This window comes from Dermacentor andersoni, chromosome 10 (genome assembly GCF_023375885.2).
Source record: "Dermacentor andersoni chromosome 10, qqDerAnde1_hic_scaffold, whole genome shotgun sequence".
Taxonomy (NCBI): Eukaryota; Metazoa; Arthropoda; class Arachnida; order Ixodida; family Ixodidae; genus Dermacentor; species Dermacentor andersoni.
In genome coordinates, this window is record NC_092823.1 from 136,086,139 (window position 1) to 136,103,521 (window position 17,383).

At 47.5% G+C, this 17,383-nt stretch overlaps 1 protein-coding gene across 3 annotated transcripts in view; it reads left to right on the forward strand.

Moving 5' to 3' along the window:
- Window positions 1-17,383, forward strand: part of LOC126545154 (uncharacterized) — a 58,133-nt gene that overhangs the window by 11,732 nt on the left and 29,018 nt on the right. Inside the window, exons 1-4 of one of the 3 annotated variants that reach the window (XM_072285083.1) lie at window positions 7-642; window positions 4,842-5,188; window positions 5,520-5,663; window positions 15,044-15,347. In XM_072285083.1, the coding sequence (XP_072141184.1) occupies window positions 4,934-5,188; window positions 5,520-5,663; window positions 15,044-15,347 (703 nt within the window). In that variant the 5' untranslated portion in view covers window positions 7-642; window positions 4,842-4,933. Of the gene's footprint in view, window positions 1-6; window positions 643-4,841; window positions 5,189-5,519; window positions 5,664-15,043; window positions 15,348-17,383 lie in introns of those variants that run through there. The other 2 variants (XM_050192914.3, XM_050192915.3) reach the window with 2 other exon arrangements.

Here is a 17,383-nt window from a genome sequence, read left to right on the forward strand (position 1 = left end):
GGCAGCTAGTCAAACGAGGCTGGGAAACCATGTGGCCAGGAACGATTTCAACAAAAACAAAGCGAGCGATTAAGCTGTTTACAGAACTGCACTGAAAGGAGCCAGTGAGCAATCTGGGAGTAGCGCAGTTGGCACAGTCCATGCGTGTTTCAGAGGGTGGTGTGGTGTAGAGATATGTACACAGCCCATTGTGTTCGGAGGGGTGGAAGGGTGATGGGAGAGAGACACACGGAGAAGGCTGGTAAATGAATGCACGGCGGCTGTCAGGGCCACAATTTAGCGGCTCGAAGTTCTCGTTCTTTTTTTTTTTTTTTTTTTTTTCAAGGATTTCATATTTCACTACCTTTCATCATGGGCACCCAGCAGCCAGACTTCATCGTTATAACCGATAATCCGGCATCTGGGCATTGTGGTAAGGGGGTTATTTCACCATGGAAAACATACAAAAGTTGACGGTGCAGCAGCTTCTCATTGTTATAAACGATATATTGTTAAAACCGGTATCGTTATAAGTGGGTTCGACTGTATGTTATCTATTTTGCACGTATGAAACGGTGAACAAAACTGCGGGACTACCTGCAGCTGCAGGGCAAGAGGTGCGATTCGGTGCCGTAGCCTTCACTTCATAGCCAAAAGTTGCCTGCAAGTATACTTTCAATGAATTCATTCCTACTTGCCTAACTTGCAAGAATGGCGTATTTGGCATTCTAGAATTCCAATTTACTATTACAGCTAAAATAGTTTTTCTCTTTAGTGTTCTTGTAAGTGTTGTTTGTGGAATATTCATTGCTTTTTAGTTATTTGGTTCTTTTATCTGTAGAGAAGCTGATAATAAAAGAATAAACGTAAATGAGCCAGTAATGACAGCTTTTTATTTATTTTTATTTATTTATTCATACCTCAAATGCTTCATTTTTGGGGTCTTATATGAGGAGTGGGCATATTTAGGTCACATTTTCAATGAATGCCTTGAACGATGAATGACTTGAGTGGTGCACCGCTTCAGCAAGTAGATGATTCCAGTTTTTCGCTGTTTGAATGACGAAAGAGTTAAGATTGAGCGATGGTACTAGCTGGAGGGCGATAAACAGCCTTTGAATGGCTATGACGGGATGAAGTGTGATGTGCAGGCATGATGTGCAGGCGTGATGTCGGTCTGGTGAAGCAGCGAGTGATAAAATTTGTAAAAGAGACACAGTCTTGCTGTTTTGCGGTGGTGCTCGACGGTGGGAATGTTCAGAGATGACTTAAGTTTAGTGACCCTAGTGTGGTAAAAGTAGTCGGAGTGAATGAACCTTGTTGCACAATTCTGTATTGATTCCAGTGCTGTTGCCAGGTTAGATTGGTCTTGGGGACACACTGAGCATGCATATTCCAGTATAGGTCGAACGAGCTTTAAATATGCGAATAGTTTTACTGAGGGGGGAACAAGACTTAGATTACGATGCAGGTAGCATAGTACACGATTGGCATCATTGCTAATGCTGCAAAGTGTGAGGACCAACCAAGGTTACTGGTCAACTTAATACCTTAGTACTTATAAGAAGTCACAGCACATATTTCAGAACCGGCGATAACGTAATTAGCTGAAATAAATGATTGGCGACGGTGGAAAGTAAGTAGCGATGTTTTGTTCACGTTGATAGACGTTAGCCAATTATTACACCAAATTTCAATGACGTTAAGGTCGGATTTGAGAGCACGAGAATCAGCGTCGTTAGTAATAGGACAATAGATTACGCAATCATCAGCAAATATACAAATGTTGGAAGAACAACCTCTCGGTAAGTCGTTAATGTAAATTAAGAAGAGTAGTGGCCCCAGGACTGTGTCTTGCGGCACGCCAGAGATAACGGGTGATAAATTAGACGAGCATTGGTTAGCGTAAACGAACTGTTGACGGTTAGTCAGAAAGTTGGGTATCCATTGGAGAACACGAGGGTTAAAATTAAGTTGCAATAATTTTAGGAAGAGCCGTTCATGAGGAACCTTCTCAAAATCCTTTTGGAAATTAAGAAGAGGGCATCTATGGGTACGTTTTGATCAAGATGTGAGCTCATGTCATTAAGGAATGCTTTCCTGAGACACTCAGTTAGGGATGAAGTATTGCTTTTAGAGGTGTTATTATCAGACATTCAAGGCATGCCTTGTTGTTCATTTAATTTTTGCTGCATATGTGGCACTAGCTGTTTGACTTTCATTTTCTGTAATGTTTGTTTTATAGGAAAGACATCAGATGAACCTGCTTGTTAAATTGCATAAAGATGGTCTTACCAGACAGCCTTAGTAGTTTATGAGAGCTTAAAATGTTAACGTATTGGAGCTAATGGAAAGAATTACCACATGTCTGTCTAACAAAAGCACTGAGCAACATTGAATAAAGCATTCAGAGGACATTGAGAGCACTTCATTGGCTTTTAGATCCAGCAAGGATGGATCCCACAATACAGTGCTTTCTGTGGTGCCACTGGTCTTGAAATACATTGTTGTTATGTCAGAAATGTAATTGACAAATCAAGCTTGATGTAACACAGCTTAACACCATTATAAAAAAGTTTAGACTGAGATAGGTGCTGTATATTTCTGAGGGGCAAGGGTATTGAAAACAGTCATTTTAAAGCCTTCCTTCAGTGGAAGAGACAGCAAGAATGTCCCTTTCAGATGCCAATTAACTCTTATCAATTGAAGAATTGAATCACCTTTCCAGAAGAGGGTTGTAGCACCGAAAAAGACAACACATAGAAGCGAGACAGGTGTTGTCTTTTTTGGCGCTACAACTCTCTTCTGGAAACATGCACCAACTAGCCCCCCAACAAGTATTACTCAATTGAATCACCACATCTCTTTTGCGTTCATAATTGCTGAAAATGTACTGCAGAACATAATAAGAATTCCGAATTCTTCAGTTAGTTTTTTTTTTCAAGTTTGCAAAGTGTGTGTTCCACATGGGAACGGTCTGCAGAAATTTCCAATGTGTGAACATCAACTATTTCATGTCTGGCATACTTAGTGCCCATCCAGCCACATGAAGAATATGCCTGATGTAAAACACAGTTAGAAGCATTGAAAGAAGTGATCTCACTACATAATGACATACTCACACTGAGAGGAAACACCCAGATTTCTACCTGCTATAATCACTGTGCACATATTATTCAAATTTGCACCAAAGGTCCAATCAGGAAGTGTCTCAAATTGCATGTGACACATTTTAACGATTCCTTTACCACTGCCAGGTCATTGGAACTAATACATAGCCTATGACTTGTGTATTTGTGAGCTCGCTTCTAGTTGCAGTCTTTGGTGCTAGATGGCATCAGTGGTTAACATTAGGGGTATCATGTGTAGTTTTTTAGTGTTACGGGCTGCTTGAACACTTGCATTTGAAACATCAGTGCTTACATGTTGCATTGCAGGGAAATTTCTTGGAATTTTCTTGCAGTTTTTGCCATTTTCTGTGGCACGGAAAGTGTTAAACATCATTATTTCCATCAGTGTTGCTTTTAATGTGCTGTTTTGACGTACACAATTGTGCACACAGCACCTCAAGGGGATATAGCAGCATGATTAGGCTAAATGGTGCTGTTTAGCTTTGGCTGTCCCTGCCAGATGGTTGCCAAGTTGGGCAGGAAGTGGGCAGATCAAGAACACTAGCTAGTGATGGCTGCTTGCACAATACATACCGCCAAAAATGGTCATCATGTGCTGTGGCCTAGAGGCAGTGCAGGCTTATGGTTTGGACTTCCACCTGGCATTCAACCCACCATTGGTGACCCAGTGGCTTAGGCTATTCCCAGCATCATTTCAATTGGACCAGAATCCAAAAATGCTTGTGTACAGCTTTTAATTAAAGTATAATACTCCAGAAACTGTTGGTTTGTAAACACCGTTTCATATGTAGCAGGCAACACTGGAAGCCGTGCATGTAGTGTGGTCATAGAACTCTCTCAGTGCCTGTTCTACTCCCTGCTCTTTCTGCTGCTTGTTATTCTTACTTCTTGCTGAATTTCTTGTGCTACTAAAGATCATGTGATATAGCAAGCAGCAATACACTCAATAAGTTATTGTCTCACTCTGCGTGTTTCACAATGCTATATATAGGTTGTGTCCAAATCAATGCCCAAGTGATGACACTCATTGGGCTACAAGAACAGATCACGAAGGCCATGCTTTTGCTAACTGCATGCGCCGGAACAATTTGCTGAACCAGAAAGACATAGGCACCATATTTTGGACACCACCCATTACGGCTCCAAGTTGTAGACATCAGCCTATGTCAAATCACATATTACTTTGTGTTTCCAGTATGGGAAATACAATGTTCTGGTCACAAGCACAAGTGCTGCACTGTGGCCACTGGTTACAGAAATGTGTCACTCTGCTCATTTGGTGGCGAGTAGGTTCAGATCTGTGATGCTATCCATGTAAAGAATATTTCATGTTTTGTTGTGTAAAATTGTGAGATGTGATATTACATAGATTTACATGACAAAGCATACAGCTTATTTTGATATGTGATGGGTCTGTTTTTTTGGTTGTGAATGCAAGCAGTGAGAGGATCTTCTCAAGCTTTTGTTTCATTGCCTGCTATATTTTAAATGGAGTATAGTAGTTCAACAGCGTTTACTGAGCACGTTGTAAGTTATGTCTAACAACTGAATACTGGTAAGCACAGTTCCAAGATGGGACAAAAGAAAGACACAGTACAAGTGCTTGTACTGTGCTTCTGTGTCTTCCTTTTGTCCCGTCTTGGAACTGCGCTTACCAGTATTCAGTTGTTAAGCATGAACCAACTAGCCCAGCAACAAATTTTGTTACTATAAGTTGTGCTTTGTTTTTAGGGGAGAGTGATGGGCGTCGTCTGGAAGACTTGGAGACGCTCCGGTGGCGGCCTGAGAGCCTGTCGGAGCAGAGCATTGAAGAGTACCTGTCGATGGCCAAGGCAGTAAGCCTGTTTGCCCGCGCCATGAACAAGTGGGGTCCCGAGGGCGGTGGAGGGCCAGAGTGCCTGCAAACGGCACTGCGGGGACTCTCTGACTTTGTGGCCTCACACCATGGCTGCCAGCAGGATGCAGGCTGCCGTGTGGCCCAGCCCCCACCACCAACATGGACATCTGCTGAAGCGGGCCTGTTCGCGCGTGCCCTCGACGAATGTGGCAAGAACTTCGGTGCCATCAAGAAGGACTTTGTGAGTGTGCGCACAAGTGCTCGCCCATTCGTTTGGGACAGGAGTTTTCCTGCATTTATTGCCTGCTGTTTTGAATGAGCTGGGGTGTTATATGCAGAGCACATTTGCAGACAGCCAGTGCAGAATGTCTCACAAACACTAAGTGTCTGCAAACTTTCCACAATAGCTGCGTAGGTGTGCATGCCTCTTTGTCGCTTCTAAAATGAAAAGCCTTTTTGTGTCATTTAATATATTCAGTTGGCATATGCTGTGCGCAGGAATTAGCGCGAGTCGACTGTGATGCCTGTCTGCATCCTCTTAACAGCTGAGAGTGATGCCTTTATGTCCATAGCTGCCCTGGAAACCGGTGAAGAGCCTGATTGAGTTCTACTACCAGGGGCGCCACCCCAAGCAGGAGCCACAGGAGGATGGAGAGGAAGAAGATGGCGCTGCTGGCTGCAGCGGAGGCCATTGTTCCACTGCCAACTGTGTTAAGGTACAGCCCCAGTTGCTAGACAAATTCACCAGTGGTTCACCACAAGCTGTTCCACATGCACTTGACATTTATTGCTACCCTGTGGCTTGCCTCATGCATCTGTCTCACGCATTCACTCAAACTAATAACTCAGCAAAACCACGGTTCTCTTGCAGCTGAATCGTTCAAAACAGCAAAAAGCAAAGGTAACTTTATGTGGCAGACCGAGCTTGTGCGAATACTTGGCTATCGCCAAATCACATTAAATAGTGAATGTTCGAATAATTCGATTTGTGAATCGAATATCTACTATTAGATATTTAGAATATGTAATATATTTCATGTAGAAACACGTGCAGTGCCATGTATGTTGCCGGTGCCACAGAGCTCCTCGGGCTCAATGCGACCAAAGTGAGCATTTCACTTCATTTTCAGTGCTAAAGGAGCACTGAGTGTGCCGCAGACGAGTCGCCTCAGCTGATGCAATAGCAGTCTTGGTCACTGCAAGCACTCCCCGATTTCGGCCTGATGCGGGGATTGCACACACAGCACCCGAACGCTGCAACTCGCGCCGCATTGGCTAGTTCCACGTCTGTTGGTACAAGGCTAATACAGGTCAACAGGACCGATCAAAACGATAATGTGACTTGAATAAAGGTAACGTCAAAAAAAGCAGTGCATACAGTCGACGACCGATTTTTCGGAACCTCTAGGGAATGTAAAAACGTCCGAAAATTCAGGCAGTCCGAAAAAATGAATGCATGCAAAAAAAACTCACCTTCTTTCTTTTTTTCTCGGATCTAGAGGTAAAGGGCGAAGTACCAGGCTTCCAAAACCCTGCCAAAGCATCAGTGAAGTGTCTATAAAAAGAGGTGTTCAAAAACTCTGTATGCAGCCGACTGCCGGTTTATTATGTACATGTGCATCGTCGGGCAACCGGTGTTATTGCTGCAGTGGCTTGAAGAACTTGTTGATGGTTGTTTGGACGGCGTTCCGGTTGCATGCGATCATATTCGCCTCTATCTGAGCAAGGGTCATGTCAGCACTGTACACTGATGAAAGAGTCAACATTGCCCGCATCAACTCGGCGCTTGTAGGTGGGGCAGGCATTGGCTCCTCACTTTCAACATCGCAGTCTTCTGAATCCCCCACAACCTGACGGACTATTTCCTCATCAGTCAGTTCTGCGCAGAAGTTGAGCTCGTTGTCAGCGTCAACAAACTGTTCAAAAGTTATTTCCGTGGGTATGGAAACCCCAGCAGAGCAGAGGTCATTGATCACATCATGATCAACAACCTCTGGAGTCAAAGGATGTTCCATCGTGTCAAAAAGTCAGGAAAATTGGACGGCGGGGGATTCGAGCATCCAAAACTTCAGATGTCCTTATACATTGATTCTATGGGGCTCGTGGCGGTGCCGCGAAGACGTCTGAAATATCAGGCATGTCCGAAAATTCAGTCGTTGACTGTATTTAGTAAAATGCGGAAGCATGTGAGAAGATCGGGCTGATTAGCCCCCAATAGGCATGTAGAGCATGTTGGATGCACGGCGACGAACTTAATGCCGCTTCAATATACGCCAATCGCCATTAATCTCACCTGCACACGTGATATTGGGACTGATTATTGATGAGTCACCCGTATGAACTTATTAACGTCAAGCATTTCGGAACGGGTAGTGGCCTATTATCACACCGGCCAGCGGCGAATTTTATTACTAAACAAGTATATTTTCCAGACCTTCATATACTAGAATGGAGCTGTAATCGGTGCTGACATACTAATTTGGTGTTCCCTTTAATAAGAGTATACCGCATTGTATGTCTTAATTTCCATGTGCCTATGTTACTGATAGCTGCATACATTCATGTTATTCAGTGCTAGGAGACTCCCAAGCATGCGCAGCACCACATTTTCTTTCCCAAACTTTCTTTCCGAAAATTTGTAAGCGTTAACCCTTTGAGGGCCAATGACCTAAATATACGGCGCCGCGAACAAGTCATAAAATGGTTGATGCCGTATATTTACAGCGCCGTCTGTAAGTTTAAAAAACGCGCCAATTTCCTAACTTTTTCTTTTCTGTCATGTGCTGCCACTATGTGGGAATACAGGGAATTTTTTTCTCGCACCCCCCTTTCTCGGTTTTCGTTGCATGGTTTGTTTTAGAGCAAGTTTGCTCTCGCGCATCTATATACTACCGCTGGCGCATTGGCACGCGGGCAGGCGGGTGGCAGTTCGAGTTTTGTTACGCTGGTGGTTTCGGCTTCTTGCAGTTGCAGAACGGATGACTATCTCGTTACTAATCGCTCAAAGGGCGACCGCCTCTTTCTCGCTCGTTTAGTGCTGTTGGAATCGCACCGCTGGCACGAGTTGTTGGGGTCTCGGTGCTGACGCCCGTTATTGCCAATGGGTCGCAAGCCCCAAGGGTAGCGTTGGCCTGGCGGCCTGGGGCACTGGAAGCATCCGAAGGTCCCGGCAAAGCATGAGAAGACTGGTAACAGAACAACTGGTTTATTCTAACATAGCAAAAGAGCGGCCGGTCAGGTCGACCGGAGTGGAGAGACGGGAGAGCACGTAACTCAACAGTACAAATCGGAGCCTTTCCCTTGGCGTCCGGGGGCAGCTGCTCTTATACTCCCGGCGTCGCGGTCCAAAAGGGAAGGAGGGAAGGTCACGGGATGAAGGTCACGGGACGGCGCAGCAGGAGCCCACGACGGCGCGAACTGTCGGGCCGAGAGACCTGCTGAACCGAGTGTAGTGACGCATCGCCAACCTTCACCCACACGACGGCGTGAACAGTTGAGCCGAGAGACGTCCAGGCTCCTCATTCGGGGAACTCCGCTCCCCGGCTGCCGCGCTTTGACAAGCGAGGGCACACACACACACACGCACACACGAAGACACGTGGCACTGAAACACGCCTGGACACGCTTGGCGGGTAGGCGTCGCGGCGGCGTCGAACAGGCCAAAATGTCCGCCTTTCCTTCGTCTCATCCCAGACGACTGTTTGCGGCTCTGTCTTTCTTAGAGCATCCGTTAGGGGAGCCGCGATATCAGAGTACCTGGGGATGTACCTCTGATAGTAGCCGGCGACACCTAAGAACGACCGAATATCGGTCTTCGTGCGCGGTTGCGGGAAGTCTCGCACAGCGGCCACCTTTATTTCAGAGGGGCGGCGACGACCCCGACCAATCACGTGTCCGAGGTAGGCAACCTCGGCCTGTGCTAACTGGCACTTGGGAGCCTTGACTGTCAAGCCCGCATCGCGCAGGCGGGTTAGCACTGCCCGCAAGTGCGCCATATGTTCCGGCCAGGATGCGGAGAATATCGCTACGTCGTCTAGATACGGTAAAGCGAATTCTTGCTGTCCCCGCAACGCTTTATCCATGAGGCTTGAAAAGCAGTATGGCGCGTTCTTCAAACCAAAACTCAAAACTTTAGGACGGAATGTCCCCATTGGTGAAATGAACGCCGCATACCTACTAGCCTCTTCTGTAAGTGGAACCTGCCAATAACCCCTGACAAGATCTAGGGTGGAAATAAACTGAGCGCTACTCACTCTCTCAAGGCGCTCCTCGATGTTAGGGATCGGATAAATTTGATCCTTAGTGATGGAATTAAGCCTGCGGTAGTCGACGCAAGGACGAGGTTCCTTGCCCTGTACCTCAACTAAAATCAAAGGGGAGGTATAATCACTCTCACCCGCTTCAATAACACCGAGCTGTAGCATTTTCTTTACCTCAGCCTCCATAATATCGCTCTGGCGGGGTGACACCCGGTGCGCCTTGGATCGTACTGGCTCTGGGGAGGTAAGTTCTATGTCATGAGTAAGGACAGAAGTCCTACCAGGCCTCTCAGAGAACAGACCTTGAAACTCTTGTAAGAGCTGGTGTAGTTCTGTTTTCTGCTCAGGCGACAGCGATGCTTTACTTATTAAGTCACTAATGACTTGATCGGTGTCTTTCCTGTTCGTCACTGAGCCTAGTCCCGGAAGCTCGACCGGAAGCTCTTCTAACTTTCCCGCATCGGGAATTTCCTCTCCAGTATCTGGTGCCCTTAACGCTACAGGCTCAATTTTATCCCGTTCGGGCGTGCTCCGAATACCAGCTTGCTGCGCCTCTGACCCTTTTTCATCGTTCAACAACGTCGGTCCCGCATCTACCGCCTTTGCAGCGAGCTCCCGAACCTTCGATCTGGTTAAGGCCTGAACGCTAGCCTCACCAAACAAAAGCTCCTTCTCGCGCAGGAGGTGATCGGACCTGTTCGAAAATAGGTACGGGTACTGGGGGGGCAGCATAGATGACACTGCGGCCTCCGTCTCAAGTGCTCCGAAAGGTCCTTCAATAAGCACTTTTGCTACCGGCAGACACACGCTATGAGCTTCCACTGCTTGCTTGATCCATGCGCACTCGCCCGTGAACATATCGGGTTCTACGTAAGAGGGATGAACTACATCCATCGTAGCTGCGGTATCGCGAAGCACTCGGCACTCTTTCCCGTTCACGAGGAGGTCTCGCATGTAAGGCTCGAGAAGCTTCATGTTCTCGTCAGTGCTGCCTAATGAAAAAAACACGACTTTTGGTTTTGTTTCTGGGCACTGCGCCGAAAAGTGACCCGGCTTCTGGCACGTATAACACAGGCGCGCTTGCCTCGCCTCGAACCGCTTTCTGCGTTCGGCTTCGGCTGCCGCCGTCTCCTTACGTTCGGTCGGACACTGCGCCGAAAAGTGACCCGGCTTCTGGCACGTATAACACACGCGCGCTTGCCTCGTCTCGAACCGCTTTCTCATGGGCGTGAACTTCGGCCTCTCAAACTTAGAGCCAAATTCACCCTTTTGACCGTCCTTAGCTCCACGAGCCCGACGCGTCACAAACTCCTCGGCTAGCTCAGCAGCTCGAGCCACCGTACTAACGTCTGGCCTATCCAAGACCCAGTACCGCACGTTCTCAGGTAACCGACTATAAAACTGTTCTAGCCCGAAACACTGCAGAACTTTCTCGTGGTCACCAAACGCTTTCTCTTCTTTGAGCCACTCCTGCATGTTTGACATAAGCCTGTACGCAAACTCTGTATATGACTCACTTCTGCCTTTCTCATTTTCCCGAAACTTCCGACGGAACGCCTCCGCTGACAGCCGGTACTTTTTTAGCAGACTCGATTTCACTTTGTCGAAATCCTCTGCCTCCTCTCTCTCCAAGCGAGCGACTACGTCGGCCGCCTCGCCGGGTAGCAAAGTGAGCAAGCGCTGTGGCCACGTTTCCCGAGAGAACCCCTGCTTCTCGCACGTTCGCTCAAAGTTAACCAGGAACAAACCAATGTCCTCTCCAAGCTTAAACGGCCGCATCAGGTCAGTCATTTTGAACAATACTCGTTCTCCTGCACCGTGTGCCTGACTTCCATTACGAGCGCGTTCCATCTCTACCTCGAGACGCTTCATTTCCAATGCGTGTTGACGGTCGCGCTCTTCTTTTTCTTTCTCTTTTTGTTCTTTTCGTTCACGCTCCCTCTCCTCAATGGTCTCAAGGCATTCCGACAGCTCGTCATCCTCAGCTTCTAACTCAAGAATAGCCCTTAGCAGTTCTGGTTTTCTGAGTTTGTCTGAGACATCCAGACCCAACTCTCTTGCAAGCTCCAGCAATTTCGGTTTGCGCAACGACTTCAAATCCATGGCTGCTCTGAATGCTGCTTTCTCTACTGCCTACTATTGTCTTGCCGCAAACTAACCCGGCAGCAACGACAACCACAATTACCAGCTCTGTTTCTGACACTAACAAAAGCCTGGCAAAACTCAGAAGAAGAAAGTCCCGCACTCACCAAACCTCGCAGCCAAGACTTCAGCGTAGTCGTTCCGCTGCAGGCAACCAGTCATCACACAGGGCTCGTTGCGCTGCTCCCGGATGGTCGTTGTGCTGCTCAGCATACATTCAACCGCATCTCTTCGCTGCTGGCCTCCGTTGTCGCGATCTCACCGCTGCCAACCAGATGTTGTAATCGCACCGCTGGCACGAGTTGTTGGGGTCTCGGTGCTGACGCCCGTTATTGCCAATGGGTCGCAAGCCCCAAGGGTAGCGTTGGCCTGGCGGCCTGGGGCACTGGAAGCATCCGAAGGTCCCGGCAAAGCATGAGAAGACTGGTAACAGAACAACTGGTTTATTCTAACATAGCAAAAGAGCGGCCGGTCAGGTCGACCGGAGTGGAGAGACGGGAGAGCACGTAACTCAACAGTACAAATCGGAGCCTCTCCCTTGGCGTCCGGGGGCAGCTGCTCTTATACTCCCGGCGTCGCGGTCCAAAAGGGAAGGAGGGAAGGTCACGGGATGAAGGTCACGGGACGGCGCAGCAGGAGCCCACGACGGCGCGAACTGTCGGGCCGAGAGACCTGCTGAACCGAGTGTAGTGACGCATCGCCAACCTTCACCCACACGACGGCGTGAACAGTTGAGCCGAGAGACGTCCAGGCTCCTCATTCGGGGAACTCCGCTCCCCGGCTGCCGCGCTTTGACAAGCGAGGGCACACACACACACACGCACACACGAAGACACGTGGCACTGAAACACGCCTGGACACGCTTGGCGGGTAGGCGTCGCGGCGGCGTCGAACAGGCCAAAATGTCCGCCGTTTTGAACAAAGCCCCGGCGTCCGTTGCATCCGCGCCGGCATTACCGCGCGTTGTAGGCGAAACGTAACAGACCTCACACGGTTGTGCATTTATAGTGATTCCAACACGGCACATTGTTTTAACAATGTGACGCTGGTGAAGCGTGAATAGGAAGGATGCCGCCGTGCATGCGTTTCCGTTGCCTCTTTCTTTTTTTTTTTGACACTCGCGAAAACTAATTGCCTCTGGTTGGTGATAAGATAAAGATTAGTGGAAGTTTGTCACACGTAGTGCTTTTTTGACGGGCACACAACCGCACAGTTTTCTTGAGTGTGCGCACCTACGCAGTTCGATTACGCTATGGATGTACACGTTGGTGTAAGAGCAGGAATATTTGAGTCTTGCGAAATATTATCATGTGTGCATATTCAAGGCCTTGAACTGTGTGCATAAAAATGCATCTAATTTTTAATTCTTACAAGTTTTTTTTTTCCTTTTTATTGTTGTTATTCATGAATGAACAGCACATATATACCAACGCAAAATATTTTTTTCTCACTTTACGGTCACCCTAGAAAAATTGCGGTAAATTTTTTTCGAAATGAGTCCCTAAGAATTGGAATCTGCAATAAAAAAAATCGACCCTGGGCGGTCGCATATGGCGAAAAATATCGAGCCTCAAATGGTTAAATGTTGTGGAACGTGTTCTGATGTATAAATATTCTATTCGATATTCGACTTGTTTTTCTTGATTCGGTTTGATACTCGATTTGAAATCTACTTTTGGTATTCGCACACCCCTAGTGAAGACTCCTTTCCTAGATCCATAAGTGAGCTTTCCCATGGGGCATCATGACAATGTAGTACTAATTACAGTTCAGGCAACTTTTCAGTACAGTTGAAGCCCGCAATAACAAAACTCCGCGTCAATGAAATTCCTGCATCAGCGAAATATTTTCATATCTCCGGCAAACTCCCATAGGATTCATTGCAATGTGTACCTCTGAAATGTCACTGTACTACGATCCCACATCAACGAAATTTGCTAGAAAGCAGGCTCCAAAAGGTGCTCAAATGCGATTGCTCTGCACTGAAATTGTGTAAAACACCACCACGTTACACTTGCGTGGGCACTGCCATTTTTGTTTACAAAACACAGCCAAGTGCCTAGAGCAATCGTGGGCTCCGAAAACATGTCATGGCTGCCATCTTGTTTGATGATTGCCCATACGAAGCAGCATGCTGCTACCGACATGTGACAATGGTTTTTACGCACCTAGTGTAGTGCTTCGTGGGCGTCTCGGCGTGCAAAATGCAGCAAAAACAAGGAAATCCACATCACACCGATGTGGAATTGTTAATGGCACTTGAGATGACACTCGCAGCATGGAGTGCCACGCATGAGGACACAATTGAGCGATAGTCCAAGAATGCCCATCCCTTGCTTCAAGAATGCTGTTTTTTGGTGCCGCCCGACCGGCACCAGATGTAGACCTGCCCGAAAGGGCCATAATCTTGATCGATTGCCTTCGGGTGTACGAGGTACGATCACTTTTGTGCTCTGCACCTGATACATCGGCGCCTACGGGCGGCGGCGTGCGCTGGAGAAATGCGGCTGCATGCATGGAGCGCTGTTGCTCTGCATCTGGTGCCGAGTTACGCAAAATCTCACAAAAGCGATTGTAGCTCGGAAAACAGTTGACCGAGAATGCTGCTCCACGGCGGTGCTACCACTGCTGATCGACTCATGCGGCACACTTTGTACTGTTGATAATGCAGTTCTATATCCTCGAGCAAAGCTTGCCAAAGTAGGCTAATGGAATTTTGACAGTAAAGTTTCATTCTGCGACTCATTAACTATCTGTGCTGTCACATTTCACAACAACAAAATTCTCGCGAAAGCAAATTTTTTTGCCTTCCCCACCGATTTCGTTGTTGCGAGTTTCAGTTGTAGTTGCACATCTGTGCAGCTACTGTTTTGAGAAGATGCATGTATTGAGGAGATATTTATGTGGTTCTCATTATGTTAGCCCAACCATCAAATGGCCAAGGTCCCATGAAAGGGACCTTGCATGAAGGGTGAGCATACGAAGGACAATGGCAGTGAAGATTTTTACAGATGATTCTTCGTCCTTTACAGTAGGTTCAAAACGTGCGGAATCGTTTATGAATGTTATGCGGCTCAGAAAGGCATTCTATCCTAAGTTGTATGCAGGGGACATATTCTGTGAGGATCACTTTGGCGATACTATTGCCTTCGTGTGACGTAGTGCTCAATCAGCCAATCAGGTTTTTCTCAACCAGCCAATCAGCGTGCGCCTGTCGGCTGAGGCAGTACTGTCGCCTAAAGTGATTGTCGCAAAATACGATCACTTCAGCGATACTATCGCTTTTGTGTGATATAGTGCTCAACCAGCCAATCAGCGTGTGCATGACGGCCAAGGCAATACTCTCGCCAAAAGGAATTGTTGCAGAATATGTCCCCAGGAAGAATTGATTTGTATACTGTAAACACTCTATTTTGCACAAAACCAAAAATGACTTCAGAACGGGAAGGGACATTTCTTTTCACTCTGTGTAGTATATCTCTCGTCTTGTGCTAAAGTCGTTCTTAATTTGTACAAAACGGCGAATTAGTCTAGAACACATTGTGTAACCAACTGGCCTCAGTTGCAGCTTTGCCAGGAAAACTTACTGCAGCAATATAGCCGATGGGACCACGGTGATGGGATTACTTGTGCGATGTCTACTATGTTGGTTAAACAAGTAGTACCAGATTATGATTCAGTCGTCGTTTGTGCAGTTTGGGGACAGGTCCAGTGCGGGCAGCTTCTACAGAAGCCAACTCGCTGAGGGCGGGAGGTCTGTCTGCACTGTGCAGAAGGAGCCTGAGGTGAAGCCTGAGCCGCCAGACGAGCCCGAGGACGAGGAGGAGCTCCCAGCAGCTGAGGAGGCCCCCTCGGCCTCACCTGTGGGCGAAGGTGGCAGTGAAGAAGTCCGCGCGCCCCCATCAGGTCCCGAGGTGAAGCCCATGCGCGCCAAGCCGCTGAAAGCACCTGAAGACGCTGCCTCGGTAGCACCCGTTGGTTCACTCAAGTTTTTCCTTGGTGAGCGTACTCAATTTTCAGAGCTGCATTTTTCGGACCTGCTCTATCATTCGGATAGGTATCCACAGCAGCACCATCCACTCCATTGAACCCACCCGTTTATATTTTCAGCTGCTGTTTCAGAAATATTTCTCAAATTTGAAAATACAGTAATACCTCATTAATACGTTCCCGTTATGTATGTTTTCCCGGCGCCAACGTTCGTGATCGAAAACACCAAACATGACCCAATAGAGAGAGTTCCATTCATTCTTTGCTGGTTCATACATTCCCGGAAAACATGATTTTTTGGCACCATCGTTCAGTAGGTCGCCAAACTGCAAATGTACGATACGTTTTCCGGCCACTAGATGCCGTGTAAACAAGAAAGTGCGAGAGGCATGCACAATCAAGAACAGTATATAGCTGCCCGCCGCCGCAGCTTCACCGCAATACTTGCCCACCCGTCTCACGTGAAAACACTGGCATGCCCTCAGTTTCTTATTTCAGTACCAGCAAATCTTCTCTGGGGTCGTTGCACATGGCATTCGCAGCTATCACTGCCAATCCTATTACGATAAGCATCTTCGCCTATCCGTTTCACAGCGCATGGTGCCGTCGTAAGCATAGCGCATGCTTTAATGGGCGATAACTGAAATGCGCTGTCGTTCGCTGCTGCAGATTGCCATTGCATACGCTTTCCGACAGCTAGATCCCTTGTGAACAAGGAAATACGCGAGGCACACGCAATCGAGAACAGTATTGTCACGTGGTAGCGACGGTGAAGAAAGCAGCAAAACTGTGAATGGCGAAACTAGTGTTTTATTGGGCGAACCTGTGCCCTTAAAAACAGGCACAACGATAGTGGTGAACACAGTGGGCAATTGCCGAAAATCTCATCAGCGGGTCAAGCATCTCATCTCATCGAACGTTCCAAAGTAATGGCTGGTGCCTGCGTGTCTTCCAGAAAGTTCTACACCATTCGCGTCGCACATGCATGAAATCAGATGACACAAGGTTCGGTGACAACAGACACCAGATACAACCATCGATAACTTTTGAGAAACTGCTGATACATGCAGGCGCCCCCTGCGCTGTGCGATAACATTTGTTAGGCAGTGAAATGGGGTTACCCGATAAAGATAAACATGTACACGTGTCAGTATATAACCGCCCGCCTCACGTGAAAACGACGGCATGCACAGTTTCTTATTCCTGTAGCAGCAAATCTCTGCCCGGGTCGTTGCATGCTGCATTTGCAGTTAGTGCCACTAAACCTGTTGCGATAAGCATATTCACCTATCTGTTTTACAGCGCATGGTGCGTAGTGCCATTGGTAGAGTTCTGCACGCTTTTAGTGGGGCGATAATCCAAATGTGCTGCCATTTCCCGCTGTAGGTGGCATGATGTGGGCATCACGTTTCGCTTTTGTGGCATCCTGCGTTGCCCACTAGCTTGATTTAGTTTCGGTTTCCAGTCACTGCCTTAAAATGCCACACAATAGGAAAACGGCAAAATGCGTCTCGGGCCGCCAGAGCACTACCAGCTCAACATGCATTGGCGTCTGGTGCTGCAACGATCTGTGCGACACTTCGCATTACGTAGATGTCAACAATAGTTGAGTCTGTCAAATTTTTTTATTTACCGTGTATATTCGCGTAATGGATGCACTTTTTTCCACATTATACCAAAGTTGACGAGTGCATTCATTAATTGGGGTAAATTTCATGGAGACATTTTCGAAACAGCAAGAAATTTAAAAGTAAGGCGGTAATTATTTGGAACCTGCATAAATACATGTATACCATTTGCAAGCCGTAACTTTACATCGTGGTTCCACCATAGGATAAAGAACTAACACATCAGCCATGCGAAGTCGGTGCGGCCTAGACCAATCGCACGCGGTAAAACTGAACGCGCGCTTCGTACAGTGATCTCCGATCGCACCCCAGCTCGTCCTCGCAGCCGCTTCCGGCCATCTACGCCCGACTATGGCCACTGTGCTGATCAAGTGCCAGACACCCCTTCTTCACTTAACTCTCCTGTGTGCCGCGCCA